Raw genomic sequence first — 18,678 nt, forward strand, 5'->3', positions numbered from 1 at the left:
GTTCTATTTGCAGAAACGTTGCCTTGTTTCTCTGCCTCAATTTTAGAAACAACCAATTACATAGCCATACATAGAAATTAGCCATGTAAATTACTTTTTGTACAGAAACATGCAAAAGTTGCAGTGTATTGATTTTTGTTCCGCGTCTCGTGTCAAAATGTTTAAACGATTGTAGGTGTTGTGGAACATCGACAGATTCCCCGACTGTACCTAGATGAAGAATCACTCAATTGGCGATATCGCGTACTGAAATATAAACCTACAAGTTATCTGACCCGGATGCCATAAGTTAAACTTAATTTTGGCAGCCCACAAATCTTCAGATCAATGTTAATAAGTATCACAAGATCCTTTGGCACTGTAACTGTCGTGTCATATATTTTCGTTTACATCACTGACTATGTACATGTAGATTTTCCATATTTTCTGACAGAACCAACAATTACCGGCGCCTCTCTAATTAGGATAGATATTTTTGTTTTACATTAGTCAAAGAGAAACCAACTAACATAAACTTTCTAATAATTTGGAGTGGTATTCCTTGCATTTTGATAATACCGTCAGCGATACTACCAAAAAAATTAGATATTGTGTCTGCTGACCGATAACTGACTTAGAAATAGCTAGAAAAACAACAAATTAAATCAGATATCGCACCCTTTGATTACTTTTGCTGACGAACTCCGAGTCAGTTCTGAGGAAGGCTTCGAGCATGGCGCGCTGCAGGTCTGTGCGGAAGTAGGGGCTGTCCACCAAGTACTGGTGTAGATGCGCCGCGCAGTACGTGGCCGCCGCGGAACCTGCGTGCCCATCGTATACTGCGTAGAAACTCGTCGGCTCCGATGTCTGAAAATACAATAAATACAAACGTTAAACTTTGATATAATATTACAGGTCATCTAACTAATATTTGGATAAATTTGGATTTTTGTATGTATTCGACTAACTTAAAAACTGCTAGGCCGATTTTAAAAATTCTTTCTCCGTTAGAAATGTAGTTTATCTGTGAGTAACATAGGCTATATTTTTTATTATTTTGTAATTTCACGAGGACGAAGTCGCGAGTAACAACTAGTTTCAAATAAAATCTTAAACTAGTTTACTATATGTACTAAAATGTGTCAAAAAAGTATTGAAATTTGGTTGTAAGTTACATGTGATACTACAAAAGTATAGATTTAATTCAAAATATAACTTGTTGAATCGATGAAAAATTTTAACGATTGCATTTTTATATAAGAAATGATACAATACTTAGCGCCTGCCCACTACCGAGATTGCAATAGCCGAGGCCGGGAATTGGTGCAACTGCGTTACGCTAGATTGCATTCCAGTGATCGTACAATTCGAATGAATCCACATATTACACTACAAAATTTAATTAGGCTTATTAAATCTGTTTTTATTTTAAAGATTTTTAAATGAACACTTCACAAAAGTTTGTTTTTTGACTTGAGAACACTATACTTTTCGTCACAAGTCAAACATAAATTATACGTTCCCACTAAAAATCTTTTCGGGCATACAATTTCGCGACAAGTCATTCTGGGTCATAAGAAATTAGGCTAATTAATCAACAGGGAGTGTTCACGGCAGAAAATACGGTCGCAAGTTGCATTTAGGTCAAACATATGTACAACTTCAGTTGCCAAAGTTTAATATTTCATTGCATAAGATTTGAAACACGAAAGTATTCTAATCTCCCACCTTCTTTATACCTACATATAAACATGATTAATTATGTATACTATCTATACTATTATAATAAAGCGTAAACACACACTTCTTTGCTGCCTAAGATGTCAGCAAATGCAGCATATTTTTTAATAATTCTTTTTTTAATAAAAAGCCCTACACTTACGTCACGCTTCAGGCTATATATTTTCACGCCATTATACTTAGGGGGTAAATATTTTGGATAAAAACCCAAATATGGGAAAGAGATCAAAAGTTGCTGCCAACATCAAGGAAGCAAGATTACCGAGGTTTGTCATGTCATTTTGACATTTGATATTGATAATTTGACAAATGTAAACAATAAAATAAAATTTAAATAATTTCATGTGGATGAAGCCGCACGGGAACAGCTAGTGAAATAGAAATTACAAACATCCAAACTATATTGCAAAACCCTTATATTTTTCGTTTCCAGGTTTTCATTGTATGTCTACCCCAGTTAGCAAGCACGTGCTTTCCTATATAGTGGTGAGGTCGACCTACTTTCTCCGCTCGGAAATATTCCGGAAACAACATTGATTGGGCGGATTACTTCGGTTAATGCGGATTTCCCCGAACGTATCTCAACGTTAGGGAAATCGTTCCGAATTATTTTATTGTTCTGTCCTCATTCCTGACCGACGACTCATCAGGGAACCAAAAGATATTCCCAAAATTTTATTTTTGTATAAAATAAATTAATTATTTAGATTCGTTGCGATATGATCTAAAAATGTATCAACACTAGTTTTAGTAATGAGGGCATTCCCTGGCTCTAGCAACATATTACAATGCTTTGCTCAGATTGCGCTTTGTTCAAGGAACAAAAGGATGGATACTGGTCGTTTGCGAAGCGCCTGATGCCACATTAAAAACGAAGTAATTGCAATGCACAATAATATGTGGTTGTAACGATAAAAAAGGGTCTAATAAGTGAAGACAGAATTTTTCCTTACTTCGATGCCGAAGAGTGCTTCCAAGTTGCCAATAACGACGTGCCGATCCTCCATTGTACGTCGCATGTTCTTGATAGCGGCTGCAACAGTGCGCGACTCACGGGGTAGCGGCGCCGGCGGCGGCAAAGAGTCCAGCTTTGAGTTGTCCTGATAGCGTAGACAGACCTCGTTCACACGCGCCATCACCGCTTGCATCAGCTTCAGCGCAATGAACACTGAAACGTCAACGGTCATCATGTTATTGTTATTGCATAGTTATCACTACGCGTAACCTTAAGACGGGCGTATCATACTGGCAAAATTCAACTAAAACTGTACTAGTTTTATTAATTCTAATATTATCATATAACCCACGCCTTTAAATATTATTTCACTATTTAATTTGACAAACATTCAAGGCGATTATCGACCAATCTAAACGTCTCAATATACAAATAATACCTAAGCTCGAGGGACGGAATCTAGATCAAGTATTTCGAGATGCATTGAGTGAATATTGATTCGGTTCACCTGGCACAAGTTATTGAGACTTTGTACATAAATGTGTTTATTCATATCATAGATAGAAATTGATAAAAGTTGTAATTTGCTCATCTATACTATTATAATAAAGGGAAAACACACACTGTAACAAATATTCACTAGAGACCAGTAGTTTTTACGTACAAAACTAGATGGCGCCACCTGTATTTTAAAACACGATGTTGTATCACATGCGCCTTAGGTTAAGTCATTTCATGTACATTACGCAAATGAGAGAAGTAAAGGGAAAACAGTTACTGTCTTCTCCACTTTAGTTCCTACGACGCGATTCTGAGTATATTAGCTTGCTGTCTTGTGACTAATTTTATTCAGAATAGCACAGTAGTGTAGTTAAATTAGGTTGCTTGCGGGATAGTGACGGCCTAATTTAACAGATAGCCGCTTGCTGTATTGTGACGGCTATCCGTTGTTTATTTTGAACATTTTTTGTATCTGCGTGTGGTTCCCAACTCGGGGTCCGCGCGCAGACCATTCTCATTGGTATAATAACCAATAAACAACTTTTTGCCGCCTTGTTGCTGTGTTTTCTTTGGCTGTTTCGGCCCAAGATACCCCTGCTCTTATAACACTTCTTTTTTGCCTAAGATGTCAGCAATTACAGCATATTTTTGAATAATCATTTTCTTCAAATAAATCAAAATAAATTAAACAAATAATCATTTTCAATCAATCAGTCACGCTTTAGGCTATATATTTTCACGCCATTAAACTTAGGGGATTAATATTTTGGATAAAAACCCTAATGTGAGAAGGAGACCATAAGTTGCTGCCAACATTAAGGAGCAAGATTGCCATAGTAAGGTGCTTGGTATTTTGACATTTCAATTGAGAATTTGACAAATTTAAACAATGAAATAGAGTTTTTATAATTCCACGCGGGTGACGCCGCACGGGAACAGCAAGTATACAACATACAAGATGTAAGACTCCTTACTACATAAAATGTTCAGAATAATATAATACTTTCTCTATTCATTGTATGACAAGTAATATGAGAGGTTCTCCATTATTTATTCTTATTCTTACAAGGTAACAAAGAAAGAAACTTTTATACATAATTTATACATACGATTGTCGTCTCTTGGAGAAACTCCATTATTATGTTGTTTGTAGAATGAAATGTCTTGTACCTGCTGTGTTTAAAATGTTTTTTTTAATACCAATCTAACTTTCATTTAGTTTTACTTAATGTAACTTTCAGGCCAAGAATGATGTAAAAATATTCCTTATGTAATTTAGTGTACATATTAGAAAAAAACTCTCTGTAAATAACAAACTTTATGACTAACGTTATCCCAATTAATTTCCATACTAAAACATTTGTTTTCTAGGAAAAAAACCGTTGATTTAAAACCATTGACAAAGTGCAAATATTGAGATTCATCCATTGCATTGTAAACAAACATTGATTGTAAACACATAAACATCTTGATACATTGCTTTATGAATTCGGCCTCGATGCTTATGTTTTCATGCATAACACGCAAGCTCTGATACAATTCATTATTCTGTGCATTTTAAATCACAGTCGATGACCTAAAGTACTTCACATGTGATACCTAATCTTAAACCACAAGCCAAAGTAAAACTAGGTCACTCAACCTAATTATTCCATTTAGTGAAGCTTAATTACAAATGAAATTAAAAAAAAAGACAATCGGCAAAAAACAATGTTTTATATGCATATTAATAAAATGTCTTGTTCTTAATTCATGGTCTTAAGAATAAGTAGTGTAGCCATCCCAAGACAGGCGGCGTTACCGATCTCATGTCGGAGGCAAAGATCCACTTTAGGTCGCTGCGCCATTTGCGTAAGAGGGGTCATAAAATAATTACTCCTTAGGCCATTAATACTCTATCCACATATTATGTATAATAGTTCAATCATAACTCAAACATAAGGATAGGTACTCGCAAATGTCAGTAAATCTGTTTATAGCACTGTTGGTGTTTTTTTATAGTAGAAGGGGGCAAATGAGCAGCGGATCGCGTAATGATAATTGCTGTTATTAATTAGTCATTTATAACTTCGTATATATTTAAATAAATAATGTCGCTATGTGTACACCTTATACTCGTACAATCCTAGAATACATAATGAATGAGTCTTATATTATATAATATATTATAGATAGATACTTAAATAGTAAATAATTGCTGTATGCATTATGTAAGCAACGTGTTATAATATGCTTGTGTTTTTTAGATCTAAGATAAAAACCGTAAGCAAGATTTTAAACTACTGATCACAATAGTGTAAAGTACAGACGGGGGTACTGTCGCGCCCTAATGATGTCAATGCAAGAAACTAAAACATGTTTCTTTTATAAACTTAGGGTCTGCCCTACCACTAGCTCTTCGAGATTCAGATAGCTTACAAGTGACGTCACTATCAGATAGAGTATCACAATCCGATACATATTTTCATCACATATTTTGTACATTGGAATGTTATCTGACAATATCCAAGAATTGTGGGACAGGCCCTTAATGTTCTAAACTAAACTTAAAAGTAATTTTCGTGATCCTTAAACATTTTCATTTTCATAGCATTCTGTAATTATGGTGTAAACCCATGTAGGTGATGTAACAAAGCAAACGTTACACGATAATGTGATACAATGATATCATATCCCCACATAAGCATTCGGTAAGGTTTGCTAACATGCAATACCTGGTTCAGTTTATATATTACTGGACAAGACAACTTAAAAACATTTCCTTTTAAATCACTTTACTTATCAAAGGGTATATAGTAAGATACTGAAGGGTTACCCATTAGAAAAATACACAACCCGGGTTTAAGGCCAAAGCTAAAGCTCAACCACTTGTAATACATATCAGGTAAAAATGAACTAAGGAAGAACTATTTAATTTCAAAAGAATTTATCACAGAAAACATTCAATCAACTTTAGAAAACATTCACGAATTAAAACAACAAACAAATAAAAATAACCAAAACATAAATCAACATTCCATTTCGTTATCAGCTTGAGTAATGCGTAAAAAGGCGCTTAAAAAACAGATTCATTCCTATCTGTGCGGAAAGGTAAATGACCGAACGTACCTGATTCGTTAACGTCGAAGCCGAAGTTGAGGGGGTGTTTCCTGGCTTCCGCCGTCACCTCCTCCAGGATTATCCTGCAGAGCGGCGTCATCAGCGTCGGGGGGCATTGTCTGGTAACAAGTGCGGAAACATTGAGTGCATGCATAGTACAGTATAGATACGAAACGTGCAGTATGCAATTTTCAACAGATTCTTATGGAAAGTTTATAAAAACTATAAAATTCAAGAATATCAACAGATACGTTGTTCCAAAAATACATTGTTCTAATGACAGAAATTGATAAATTTCCCTTGGGATTTGTGATCGGAAACTCTAATTCGAAATATAAAAAAGAAAACAAAACAAGAACGTGTGATTTCGTTCGATGTCCGGTTATCCGGCGCGAGCGTTGTTGGTTCACACGAATAGTCTCAGAATACATAAATATAATAGCTTATATACTTTGTTTTGATTTATGTCAACAAAGTTACAGAATGGATAATATTCGAAGTACAATTCGAATACAAATTTTTTTTTAATGTTCAGGTTTATGTACAATATTACCACAAAACATTACTTTGAAAACCATATAAGGTTAAACAGTTAATGCAAGCGTTTTTGTTATTTTTATCGTTGTCTCAAGCATAAATAAATGAAGATTATCTACTCTTACAAGAGCCTAGAGATAAAGTGATAAGATTAGAAGTCTTCATTGTATACAATCAATACACGCTGACTTGTGGCTCGGCATGGCAATGCTAACGTACTCATATCTACAAACACTTCAAAATATAGATTCAATTGTAAACAATGAAATCGAATTGTATGAAATTATACGAATCAATAATCTTCATAGCTAATATGGAAATGTTCTATTGTTTTCCTAATATTAATTAATGGTCGGTTTAACCGCGCCTCATAAATAATAACGTAGGATTAAAAACAATAGGTACATTTTGTTATGAAAATACTTTAATAAAACAATAATAACACAACACATATCGTGTTTAATTATTTCACGAAGTTAATTGTCATAAAATCTATAAAGCCTGTGTAAACCTAATTTTGTTTGATTCATAAAAAACTAAAGATCGATAAAACCTAGGTTCCTTCACTATCTTACAACCTGTGTGTAAGTTAAATTAAACGTAACTTTAGTCGAGCGCGAGAAAATGATCACAGAAAATAAACATACATTCACATTTTCTCTGCTAGATTCCTGCAGTTTCCTGAACTGGAGTAACGAAATAAAATGCGGACGCCGACGTCTGTCTGTACGACATAAACAGGTCATTGCCCCTTCTCCCTCATTTATAAAATATAACACGAAAACATAGATGTGTCTTATGATTGAAATAAAACTAGAAAGGAATTTAACAACGTAGACTTTTGGGTGTTAGTTTGATCTGCGATTGTGTTGTGGAGTGGACATAAAAGTTGTTTAATTTTGATGGCGCTTTCATCTGGGTGTTCCGAGTATAAATCTGGACACCGAAAGAGACTTTTTAGAGTTGGAAAAGATCTATCAGGAAATACTTTGAATTTAAATATACCTTTTAATGATTGTGAAGATAAGAAAGAAACGTCAGTTGCATTTGATGGGTTTAAGGATTACAATGGAAATTTTTGTTTTTTATATTTTATTTAAAAAACATTATGGATACGTTCCATTTTTTAACAGATTGTTTAAAAATAACATTTTATAAATAATTCGTTTGAATCAAAATTTAAAAACTTCATAGGTTTTTTTAAGAATAAAACAACCTTAAAATCCTTGACACAATAAACAGCTCGAACAATAACAGTATCATTCGCACACTTGCCGTTATACGTAGATTACGACACTGAGGCACATTTGCATTAAAAGCAAACATAACATAATTTCGCTTTAATATTAAAATTCCTCTTTATAATATAAGTATAGATTGTACAATACATAAAAGTAAAATCAATGTTTGAAAACATTCGTACAAGTTACTTTAAAACGATCCCAGTGTATTTAAATTGAATTACAGGTCAAAATAAATGGATAACGTTGCTAAAGGTGGCACTAAGCAAATCATAAGCATTGAATTTAAAACGAGCAGCTAATTTTGAGGATTTCATGGCCGCTGTACACGGACAGATTAGCAGAACCATCAAGTTGACAACACTGGCAGTATTTTTATGGGGACTGCAAACGGCATAAGACAAGTGCTGCCGTTACCGACTGCTTGAAGTCCATACATGTTAGCCCTTAACGTAATATTGGTGCGTGGGGCGGTGCGTTGACTCGTCCTATCGCCGCATCCGCGCAGGCCCACGCACTCTCGCGCCAATTTGTTTGTGAGCAATCCACCAACAAACGGCATGTCACACTATATTTAATAATACTCTCACACTAGCTTAATTTAAGAATTAAATGCTGCCTATATGTGCAGTACAATGGCTTTTATGTTATATAAGAAAATTACTTCGTAAAAACAATACAGTACTTTTTATCTTAACTAACCAATAAACAAACACTGTAATTTAAGAGTGGTTTTATTTAATTTTAGTTATCCGTTTACGACTATCGTTAAAAAGAGCAGTTTTCAAAATATCTAACAAAAACATCAAAATAAGTCGGTTCCAAACATGTTGGTTATGTTACATGAACGCATAAAACGTAAAATCTTTTCAGTCTAATTAACTTGAAAGCGATTAGATAACGTATTTTAGTAGTTTCCTATCTGCGCGAGGTGTTGCCATTTAGCACTGCATTCATGTTTATTTATTTCTCTTTAGTAGAGGCGAGTAAAGTTGTGTTTATTTCTAATTAAAAATATACCTATTCCAAATGGATAAACAAGCATATGCATATTACATTAAATACAAAGACTTTTACTATGATGATGCTGGTAACCTTGTACAAGTAGGTATTATTCCGATCTATGATGACACATACAATATACATAGTTAATGAGCTCTAGACCGTCTGTTTCACGTAGGATACGCGTCACCTGCGGTTAGCTATCTGGCGGGCGGGATGAGTAACGCATTATTTGCTCCGACTATCAAATTATTATGCAAGCGAGAAACCAAACAAGCACACTTGCGCCATACGGTTACCGTACATGCCAGCTGTAACATCTCCGAAATTTAAGATCGACAGACACTTGAATAAATATTTATTTAAGACCTCTATCGGTTTTCGTGAGGTGAATGCACCTTACCTTGGCCCTCAGAATGCTATTTATAAATTTAACATTTTCTAAACTCGTAAATCAGGGCGTGTTCGTGTGGTACGCGAGAGCTTCGGGTGGCCTTGACCCTTGCGAAGCTTGCGAAACATCTCCAATGGACCGGTATTGATTTCGTCCTTTTATAAGATGTCGACGATCCGGCGAAAACGCATGCAATCACTGCTTTGTTGTAACATACAAATTAGATGTATGTAATTTTTTGATATAATGCAACACAAACATTGTTCATACAATACTTTAATTATGCGTTTGTTTTAAAAAAAACTTTTAAACTTAAAATCACTTTTCAAATAAATTGTATTGTTATTGGAACCTTTTTGTTGAATCAAGAGAATTTAGTAACAATACCATGGATAGGCCTGTGCCACCAAATTGTAAATTGTCTAATAACAATCCAACATGTATAATGTGTGATGGAAATATCAGATGTTGATCCCATATCTGACAGTGACATCATTTATAAGCTATCTGAGCCTCTATCAGCCAGTAGTGGGACAGGCCCCGAGTTGTTAATGACAATAATAAACACTAATAATTTTACATAGCTTTCCTTAGTACTTTAACATATGTATAGATAATATAAATGTATTTATGTGCACGAGTCATGATAGTGCATGGAGATGTACTTATTATGTATAAGCAAAAATAATACAATACTACACTAGTACAAGTAAATATTTACATGAACACAGTTCTGCTAAGTATGTGCGGACATTATTTAGCTTGTTTTATTTAGAATCAATTATATACTGATTTTAATAATATTTACTTTTACTTTTAATAACATTTAAATTACAGAAAAACAATAAAGGTTCATAATTTAAAGATATTTGTGTATTATAATTATGAAAACTCTTAAAACTAGAATCAAATTAAATAAATCAAATTTCCATTGAGTTCATCTTTATATAAAATGTTTGATTTGTTTCTTAGTAGCGGTTTTAATAAAATATACTTAACTTCAAATTCAAATTTCTTCAGTAGCCATAATGTTATTTTTAAAACTAACTTAGAACATATGAAGAATAAGTTTTTTATCATTAACAATTTTTGTTTTCTAAATCTACCCTCAGTTACCCATCCCCTCAAAATCCAGGCAGGCAAGTAATATCTTAAGTTGTAAATGAGTTTATGAGATTGTTTACTACTCCCTTTACCACCTTATTATTTATTTTCCACAACAACATTGAATAGGTTTTTGGGAGTTATGGACTTACTTTTCTGTCAGGTACTGGGTCATCCAATAAATCACCTCTCCCGGCAACTCGGCCTCTGTGATTGTATACCCAACAATGTTTACTGGTAGTTGGTCCTCGTGGTTCACGGTCGCAGCAAAATTTTCAAAAAATACTCGATAGCACGTTAAATAATCGTCTTTGTCGCCCATTTTCGAACACTTCAGTACACAATTATATTTGAAATATTGAAATCGATCAACTGTTGTTATGAACTCTACCAAAAGATAAAACTTATTTACACTAGAAAAATGCAGTAAATAGTAAGCACTCTTTAATACTTAATATCTAACATCACATACTACTAAATAAATTAACTTAGTTTGTGTAGAATTGATTTTCTTATAAAGTTGATAAAAATCAAAACATTCAATTCACATCTCGCTCACACACGTCACTCCACCAACAAAAGCAATCACCATTACCCAGCAGCATAGACACAAGAACACTTTGTGACAAAAACACATAGAGAATTTTTATCTATGGCTTTTGCTCGGTACACACATGGCCAATACAGTGAGACAGTTGCGGCGGCAAGCGATACTAATAGGCGCCTGTTATTGTTAGCGTTTGCACTCTGCCAGATACGGTCCAATGGGAGCATCATCACGAACTAGCAAAGTCGCCCTAACCTTAGATGGGCATCTTAAGTTAGGGCGACTTTGCTAGTTGATTACTAGCACAGTTTTTGAGTGCTACTGATCAACTGTACTGGCCAAGTATAAACCGGGCATGATGAAGGAAAAGTATGTGTCAAACTCAAGCCGTCAAACGTCCAAATTATTATCATTTATGATTGTCAAAGAAACCGAAATTCTTTATAATAAACAATTATAAATAATTTAGATTATATATTTAGAAATAATATAAGAAAAACTAGCATTGATACTGTTATAAATTGAAGAAGGTCATTAGAATTGTACATACATTAATAAAAGGTTGGAGAGATGATCTTATCTAGTTTGAACGTAGTGTGAAATAATGTAAATATTAACAAAATTAATTAAGACTATCAATCTATCTTCGCAAATTTATCGCGATTGGAAAGACGTGACTTAACGATAAATGTTATCAAACTTCTGACTTATAATCCTTAAAATTGTATTTTGATAACCATTAGTTATCAATCAGTTGTCAAGACTTCATTTTTGTTAGAGTTTAACAGAATAATTTTATTTGTATTAGTAAAAAAATCCTTTTGCTTGATTTAGAGATTTCGTGGTACTTGAGAATATAAAATGGCACCCATCCAAGGAAAATATCAACATTATAAAAATGAAAACATTGATGACTACTTTATTGCTGTTGGTGAGTCTTTAAAACAGATCTTATATACAAATTAATGTTAAGTATGGGTTTTGATTGTCGAAGCATCCATCTTATTGCTAGATTTTTTATTTAGAGAGAAATAATAAAGCATTTATTTATTTCTATCACTCTCATTCTTCAAAAAAACTAAAACATTCTTGTCTATATGTTGAATTCAAGTCTCATGCGTAATGATATATGTTGGTAGGTGTACCATACATTGGTAGAAAAATGATGGCAATGTCTTCACCATTAATGGAAATAACGTTTGATGGAGAAAATATGTCAATCAAGAATTCATCATTAATTAGAACAGTGGAACATAAATTTAAAATTGGTGAGGAATATGAGGAACATATGCCAAACACTACTATTAAGGTATTTCAAGTTAATTTATCAATGCCATAATTTCTTTTTGTTAATTTACCTGTTCCATTTTTTATAAGATCTATGAAACAGTGGATTGATTATGTACTGAATTTACTGAACCAACTTCTATGTAACTTATATAGCTTAGACCGAGTGTATATTATCATTAGCTTGAGTAAACTTCTGTCATATATTTTATACTTATGCATTAAATATTTTAATTTCAGAGTGTCACAACTATTGTAAATGATAATGAAATCATGACAAATTCGGTCATACCAGAAAATCAAGCCAAATGTGGAAGACACTATTTATTTAGTGATGAGGAATGCATTGTTGTAAGTATAGTTTAATACTCTCTACAAAATGTTTACTATTCAGTATTACAACTAGTGTAGAGCTGCATTCTGCTGCTACAGGTATTGTTTTGGTCTCAATTGCTGTTTTATATGGTAATGTGCTTATAATCTTACAGACACTCACTCATGAAAAGGCAAGTACACCGGGCAAGCGTTACTTCCGCAGAGTTAAGGAATAAGCATGTACAGTCCATGTACAGCCCCATAGACAAAGTTTATTCAGCGATATCACTGATCAAATTCAAAAATATATGGAACTGACAAAAATTTTGATATGTTACTTGCTTGTCTCATATTTATTCGTGTGCGTTTTGACACATTTTATTTCTACTAGGGTTACCTAAGAGATCATCGAAACTCGCTTTGTCTCAGGGGCAGAAGAAGCATCACAATTATATTGCATTTGTTATTAATGTCTTCAGGAAATGTAATTTTGTGATAATTTTTTTACTATTATATTCTCTTTTTATGCTTCAAATGTGAATATGTTTTTAAATGGGATAACAATTTCAGATAAGGGTTTTACATTTTTTTATCTGCCGTTGTTTTATATTGTATTTTTACAATTAATGTTAAGAAAAATACTTGAACATTGACAAAGTTTAAATGGTTATTTTACATCTATGTATGTTACATATTTCAAGTTTTTCAATACAAATTTCAAGTCTAGACAATCATCACTATTTATGTTTATAAGATTACACATTATATTGTTTGTTTTATTTTTAAACTTCCTTTTTAATTGAACAGTTAATCTTATTTGTTAATGAAAAATATACTTTTTTGATATCTTAAACAACCAAATATTTTTAGCTAGAGTAGGATAGAGCATTTTATTGAGGCTCATTCGTAGCTCTTACCTGACCCATGAAAATATACCTAAATAGCCATATAACATATCTCTTTAACAGTAGAAGTTCTTTATCTATGGAATTTGTCATGCCCATTGATTGTAGATTCAAGTGGGTATAGTCTGTGGACGAGACTAAGTTCTCTGTGAAAATTGTGAATCTGTATGTCTATGGTTTTTCGTAAATTTTTAACCGAATCTGAATTGCATAAATAAAATATATCAATTTGAAGTCTTTTTGCGGAAAGTAGAAGTTTTATTGCGCTCAAGGAATATCTTTCATTTCATCTTGGCGAATGTTTACAAGCGAGAAGATGACGCAAGATCAGGTAGTAATTTTTTTTTAAGAAATAAATGCGTAATAATTTTGTAACATCAAAAATAAATTACATATTATATGAAAAAATACGAATAAAAAATGTTAATTAAATATGCTTGTTGATTTTCTGCAGGAACAGCAAGTTAGAATCTTGAAGAGAGTATTAGAGGGTTGGCGTATGGTTCTTCTGCCCCTAAAATCCATTTTTCTTTGGGAACAGCAATGGCATCCTTGTGCTATTTTTGCTTCTACTTCATTAACTTATTTAATAATATGGCTTTTGGATCTCAATTTTCTAGCGACCATAGCTATCGTTGGCTTATTTGTCAACTTCATCGATTTTCTCGTGCCTATTATATGTAACTCGATCTACACTCCAAGCGATTGGACTGGACAAAAGGAAAAAATGTTTGAAGATATTTGTAGAAGCTTGGTTAACTATTATAACAAGATTTTGCAGAACATTTACACCTTCTATTCGCTGCGAGAAACTAGTCCCTATGTGGTAAGATAATAATTACTAATAACTTGGTCTTAAACTAGAAAAAGTTAAAGTTTATTATAATGAGATTTTAGATAAAAAGGTAATTTAAGTGTGGTAATATAACTATAGAGCTCTAAATCTTGCATCAGTTAAGATACTATTTTAATATAAGTGATATAAAACTAATAAATTATCTTTTGTTTTCAGTATTACATTATATCTATAAGTATGTCTTTGACATTAGCATGGATGGCATCAGCGATCAACAATATATTCTTGCTTTATATCTTTTCTACTGTGATGTTGCTGTGGCCGGGCATTCAGCACTGTGGAATCTACAATATTGTGTTATCTACACTCCATTTAGCACCCAAATCATCATTCAAAACTGAATAATTCACATTGTTAGCAAGCTTTTTGTAATGTGATATGCATCTGGTCATTGTCATTTTAATTTTAAGCTTGTATGCAGTTTGAGCTTTAATTATGCACTAAAATTTAAAGTTAAAAAAGAAATTAGAATAACACTTTTGAATAGTTTGCACTAATTAAGAACTATGTATTCATTAAAATAGTTCAATGTACTGATTTTATGGATTTTGTCTGAGAATAAAATTGTGTTTTACCTAAAATAATCTTATTGGATTGTTTAATATAAAGTACAATAAAGCACTGTAAAATTTTCTGACCGACTTCCCAAAAGAAGGAGGTACTCAATTCGTCTGTACGTTTTTTTTTGTGTTAAATCTTTTAAGACATACCAAATATCTTTTAGGCTGAAGTTGTAGCTGATAATGTTTTTATCTTTGATCTCATGGCAACATTCTTTATTTTTGCATGCATAAAAAAATGTTTTATGATGGAGATATGCAATTACTCCCTACCAAAGTTGAATTGGTTTCATTGAATATTGTTTTTATCTTTATTAAGCACATGAAATAGTTTATATATTAGTTAAAGTATAAGAAATTTCTAGTTTTTGTCATTCCAGTATGTATGTATTTTGTTGTAAGGATTGTAAGTGGATTGCTTGTGTATGTATTGAAAACCAATATTATTGTTTTCTTTGTCGAGAACAATGTCTTTATGTAGCTGTTTCAGTTGTGAAAACCACAGAAACATTCTCATGTTTTTCAATATATGCACTGTTTCAGTTTAGACCTTAGTTTATGATAAGAAGCACTGGGCTTACTTTGGAATGCCTAATTTTATTAGCAGCTATGTAATTTCTTTTATGATTAAAAGGATTTATTTACAACTGTTTGTTTTATTTACTTCCATTGTAAATATGTGTTTTTAATATAAAAAAGTGAAGTTTAGTCAGAATGCCTGAATCTGTCAACTTTTGATATAAAAGTATTTTTATACATAGAAATTTGTTACAAAGGGGGAATAAATTAAAACAATTATAGAAATATTTGTCACATTTATTGTAAAACCTATACTTAATTTAATCATAATTGATAACAATAACAGTATTTTAAAACTAAATAGTATTATACACTAAACAATATAAGCATTACTGGGGTCAATGCGCTGTTCAAAATCTAAAATAATAGCAACATTAACCATCACATTCAAATTCCAACATGATTTTGTCTACTTTCTACCAAGTTCATTTTACAGAAACAGATTTTTTTAACTAGATGATAGAAACAGTAAAATAATTACTTAATCTGTGTTCAATTTGATTTTATTGGTTATAAAAGCTTACAAATATTGGACAATTATTTTAAGGTTAGGTGTCAGTGATGCTAAAACCAGGTTTGATACTCGTGTTTGTGGCCTTGGTGACGAGTGGCGCGGCGGGGGCGGCGGGAGCGGACGCGTCTGTCGGCTCCGTGGTGTCAGTCGACTTACTATCGGCTCCGGAGCGAAATTCCTGTTCGTCCACTAAAGTTGTCTTAAACCTGCTGCCGCCCGCAGCCTGCGAGCTCGCATTGCTTCTCTGACTACTATCACTATATCTTCTACTTGCATTATTCATAACATCGGTTATTTTCACTTTAGGCCTAACATTATCTTTACTCTGCAAGTTCAATGAGTCCAAATTGCTCCATTGCGAACTTTCCCCTTTAAAACATTTATTCTTAACATCGTATTCGTTGTTGTAGTTTTTACTGCTCGAAGGCATATCTTTGTACAAGTTTTCTTTAGTTTGTTGTAAACTAAGTCCGTAAAGATCTGCAGCGTTGCTAGTCGAGGGCTCGCAGTCGTCCACTCTCGCAGGACTGCCGGGAGACTTAGATAGTGTCGTCAAATCGTTTTTAATTATCCTCATTGGAGAGGAGCATGCGTCTACTGACAGGGTATCTTCGTCATCTTCACCTTCTGCGCTCTGTACAGAAAGAAATAGTAAAAGTAAGGGAAGAAACAAGTAATATCTGGATTACATTTGAATATCCTTAGCTAGTAATAACCATTGTTTGGGCAGGCGTGGTACTTGTGATCAAGTAAAGTGTCAACTGATTTGTGACGTTTAATTGCGTTTGATCACGTATTTCATATTGTTGTAATGAGTAGTGAGATGTGTGTGGTGAGTGGTGAGTGGTGCGGTGTCTCACCAGCAGGTCGTGGTCGGTGCCGGAGCCGGCGGTCGCCTCGTTGCTGTTGAACTCGAGGTCGGAGGCGGCCGACACGGGCGTCACGTCGCCGCTAATACACGAACCTAGTACAATATACATTTACAAATGATACATGGGTACGCATGTACGGCATGTACGCGCTACAAATGTAAGCGGATTTCAAAAAACAAAAATCTGTATTCCCATTTAAAATTCCTTGTTTTGTATTTATGTTATTGAAAACATTCATCAAGCCGCGTGCTATGTCCAAATACAATCTAGCTATTGTGAATCGAGCTAGACGTTTCATGCATTTCTAAGAACATTTTCATGCACAAAAATGATAGGTAATGCTTTCCCATTGGGAATATTTACATCATGAGTTTTAATGCCGAATCACACTTCTAAGTAATGATAATTTCCCACATGTAAAAAATGGAAAGAGTCAAATTTCTTTTTAATTTACAGACTTTATAAAGTCCTAGGTTTGAGACGTCTTTTCTCGTGCGCGCAGAAAAAGTGTTCCCAACCAATTATAACGTGGGTGCCTTCCTCCTGCCTAAGAGAAGGGCGAATGGATATTTATTAAATTAGCGCGTACCATCTTTTGACCACATTACCACTTAACTATAGGCGTGATCGTGGTCAAGCGCTTCACATAATAAATTTCAGTATGAGTGTGTGTGTGTGTACCTGCGAGTGGCGCGAGCGAGCGCAGGGCGGCGTCGTGCGCGCACAGCGTGGCCGCCTCCCCGTCCCACTGGGGCATGGGGACCACGCTCGCCACATTTCTACTCCAATAGCTACTGGAATCCACAATATTTTTATGCACCCCCAATAACTACTACTACCGTCACTTCGAACCGTTTCCATTGGTTCAACTCGCCATACCCATAACTACGTCATTTGTCGCTAAGAACGGCGTATATACAGTTTGAAGTGATGTTAGTTGAAAATCAATGAAATATGTAATAATCCAAGACAGCAGATTCGTTTTCAATATTCAGAAAGAATACATCATGATTAAAGTAAAAAAATAAAAATAATCACAATATATTTTCGCGTGATAACAATTAATAATTTGATATATTCATTAAATCATGATGATTTTGCATTAACAGAGCTGCCTAATCGAATCTGCTATTTTGTGAAGGTTAGGTATATATAACACAAAAAAATATTAGCAAAATCGAAATAATGAGCGGTAAATGAAAATATTACAAACAATAATCAAACATTCAAAAGCACAATGAGGCACATTTAATACATCCAGTTTCATACCTTTCAAATTATTATAACCGAGGGTTTTCATACCGAAATGTCACTCGTAAAAAATAAATTGATATGTCCAATGAGTGAAGTTTAAAACAATAAATGAACAAAAGTATGAAATCCTTAATTTATTGCAAGACATGCATACATTAATTATCGGATTAATAACATTTCCTAACCATGCACAATAACAGCAGACTTTGAAGACTGCACGGCGTGTAAAGTTGAAGTAGCAAGATTACATAACATACGATAAATGACGCTTACTACTCGAGTCTCATGTTATTGTGGACGTTTTGTAGATTAAGGAATGGACTCACCTGTCCGGGAGTCGCGAGTGGTCGGTGTGCGCGGAGGTCGGGGAGGAGGGCCCGGCGGAGGACACGCCGCTCGGCAGCTCGCCCGACGACGACATCAGCGACGACGGCCCG

The 18,678-nt window shown here is 33.8% G+C and overlaps 4 protein-coding genes across 7 annotated transcripts; 2 read left to right on the forward strand and 2 right to left on the reverse strand.

Moving 5' to 3' along the window:
* Positions 1–615: 615 nt before the first annotated feature.
* Positions 616–11,152, reverse strand: LOC106109277 (protein phosphatase 1F-like). The gene is made up of 4 exons (XM_013290710.1): positions 10,705–11,152; positions 6,284–6,393; positions 2,673–2,887; positions 616–846 (listed from the first exon to the last, which is right to left on the reverse strand). The coding sequence occupies exons 1-4, from the start codon at positions 10,872–10,874 to the stop codon at positions 640–642; spliced, it is 702 nt and encodes a 233-aa protein (XP_013146164.1). The 5' UTR covers positions 10,875–11,152; the 3' UTR covers positions 616–639.
* Positions 11,153–11,504: 352 nt separating this feature from the next.
* Positions 11,505–13,242, forward strand: LOC106109279 (fatty acid-binding protein-like). 4 transcript variants are annotated; one of them, XM_013290716.1, is made up of 5 exons: positions 11,505–11,629; positions 11,934–12,030; positions 12,239–12,408; positions 12,627–12,737; positions 12,875–13,242. In XM_013290716.1, exons 2-5 carry the CDS (start codon positions 11,961–11,963, stop codon positions 12,935–12,937), a joined length of 414 nt encoding a protein of 137 aa, XP_013146170.1. In that variant the 5' UTR covers positions 11,505–11,629; positions 11,934–11,960; the 3' UTR covers positions 12,938–13,242. The 4 variants fall into 4 exon arrangements, with proteins under 4 accessions (XP_013146170.1, XP_013146168.1, XP_013146166.1 ...); XM_013290714.1 differs by having other exon boundaries at positions 11,506–11,705; XM_013290712.1 differs by having other exon boundaries at positions 11,507–11,660.
* A 518-nt stretch (positions 13,243–13,760) lies between these two features.
* On the forward strand, positions 13,761–15,669 carry LOC106109278 (ADP-ribosylation factor-like protein 6-interacting protein 1). The gene is made up of 3 exons (XM_013290711.1): positions 13,761–13,937; positions 14,061–14,432; positions 14,619–15,669. The coding sequence occupies exons 1-3, from the start codon at positions 13,905–13,907 to the stop codon at positions 14,805–14,807; spliced, it is 594 nt and encodes a 197-aa protein (XP_013146165.1). The 5' UTR covers positions 13,761–13,904; the 3' UTR covers positions 14,808–15,669.
* Positions 15,670–16,082: 413 nt separating this feature from the next.
* LOC106109276 lies at positions 16,083–18,672 on the reverse strand. The gene is made up of 4 exons (XM_013290709.1): positions 18,568–18,672; positions 17,669–17,778; positions 16,976–17,079; positions 16,083–16,749 (listed from the first exon to the last, which is right to left on the reverse strand). The coding sequence occupies exons 1-4, from the start codon at positions 18,660–18,662 to the stop codon at positions 16,150–16,152; spliced, it is 909 nt and encodes a 302-aa protein (XP_013146163.1). The 5' UTR covers positions 18,663–18,672; the 3' UTR covers positions 16,083–16,149.
* Positions 18,673–18,678: the final 6 nt, after the last annotated feature.

This window comes from Papilio polytes, unplaced genomic scaffold (genome assembly GCF_000836215.1).
Source record: "Papilio polytes unplaced genomic scaffold, Ppol_1.0 DF821289.1, whole genome shotgun sequence".
Taxonomy (NCBI): domain Eukaryota; kingdom Metazoa; phylum Arthropoda; class Insecta; order Lepidoptera; family Papilionidae; genus Papilio; species Papilio polytes.

Excerpts from the sequence above, each read along its gene's own strand:
- LOC106109279 (XM_013290716.1), top strand. The coding sequence starts at position 11,961 with ATGGCACCCATCCAAGGAAAATATCAACATTATAAAAATGAAAACATT. Across the intron at positions 12,031-12,238 it reads TGACTACTTTATTGCTGTTG|GTGTACCATACATTGGTAGA; the intron begins GTGAGTCTTTAA and ends ATATGTTGGTAG. Across the intron at positions 12,409-12,626 it reads TGCCAAACACTACTATTAAG|AGTGTCACAACTATTGTAAA; the intron begins GTATTTCAAGTT and ends TTTTAATTTCAG.
- LOC106109277 (XM_013290710.1), bottom strand. The coding sequence starts at position 10,874 with ATGGGCGACAAAGACGATTATTTAACGTGCTATCGAGTATTTTTTGAA. Across the intron at positions 6,394-10,704 it reads ACCCAGTACCTGACAGAAAA|ACAATGCCCCCCGACGCTGA; the intron begins GTAAGTCCATAA and ends ACTTGTTACCAG. Across the intron at positions 2,888-6,283 it reads CTTCGACGTTAACGAATCAG|TGTTCATTGCGCTGAAGCTG; the intron begins GTACGTTCGGTC and ends TTGACGTTTCAG.
- LOC106109278 (XM_013290711.1), top strand. The coding sequence starts at position 13,905 with ATGTTTACAAGCGAGAAGATGACGCAAGATCAG. Across the intron at positions 13,938-14,060 it reads AGAAGATGACGCAAGATCAG|GAACAGCAAGTTAGAATCTT; the intron begins GTAGTAATTTTT and ends GATTTTCTGCAG. Across the intron at positions 14,433-14,618 it reads GAGAAACTAGTCCCTATGTG|TATTACATTATATCTATAAG; the intron begins GTAAGATAATAA and ends TTTTGTTTTCAG.
- LOC106109276 (XM_013290709.1), bottom strand. The coding sequence starts at position 18,662 with ATGTCGTCGTCGGGCGAGCTGCCGAGCGGCGTGTCCTCCGCCGGGCCC. Across the intron at positions 17,779-18,567 it reads CACTCGCGACTCCCGGACAG|CTATTGGAGTAGAAATGTGG; the intron begins GTGAGTCCATTC and ends GGATTCCAGTAG. Across the intron at positions 16,750-16,975 it reads GCACCGACCACGACCTGCTG|AGCGCAGAAGGTGAAGATGA; the intron begins GTGAGACACCGC and ends CTTTCTGTACAG.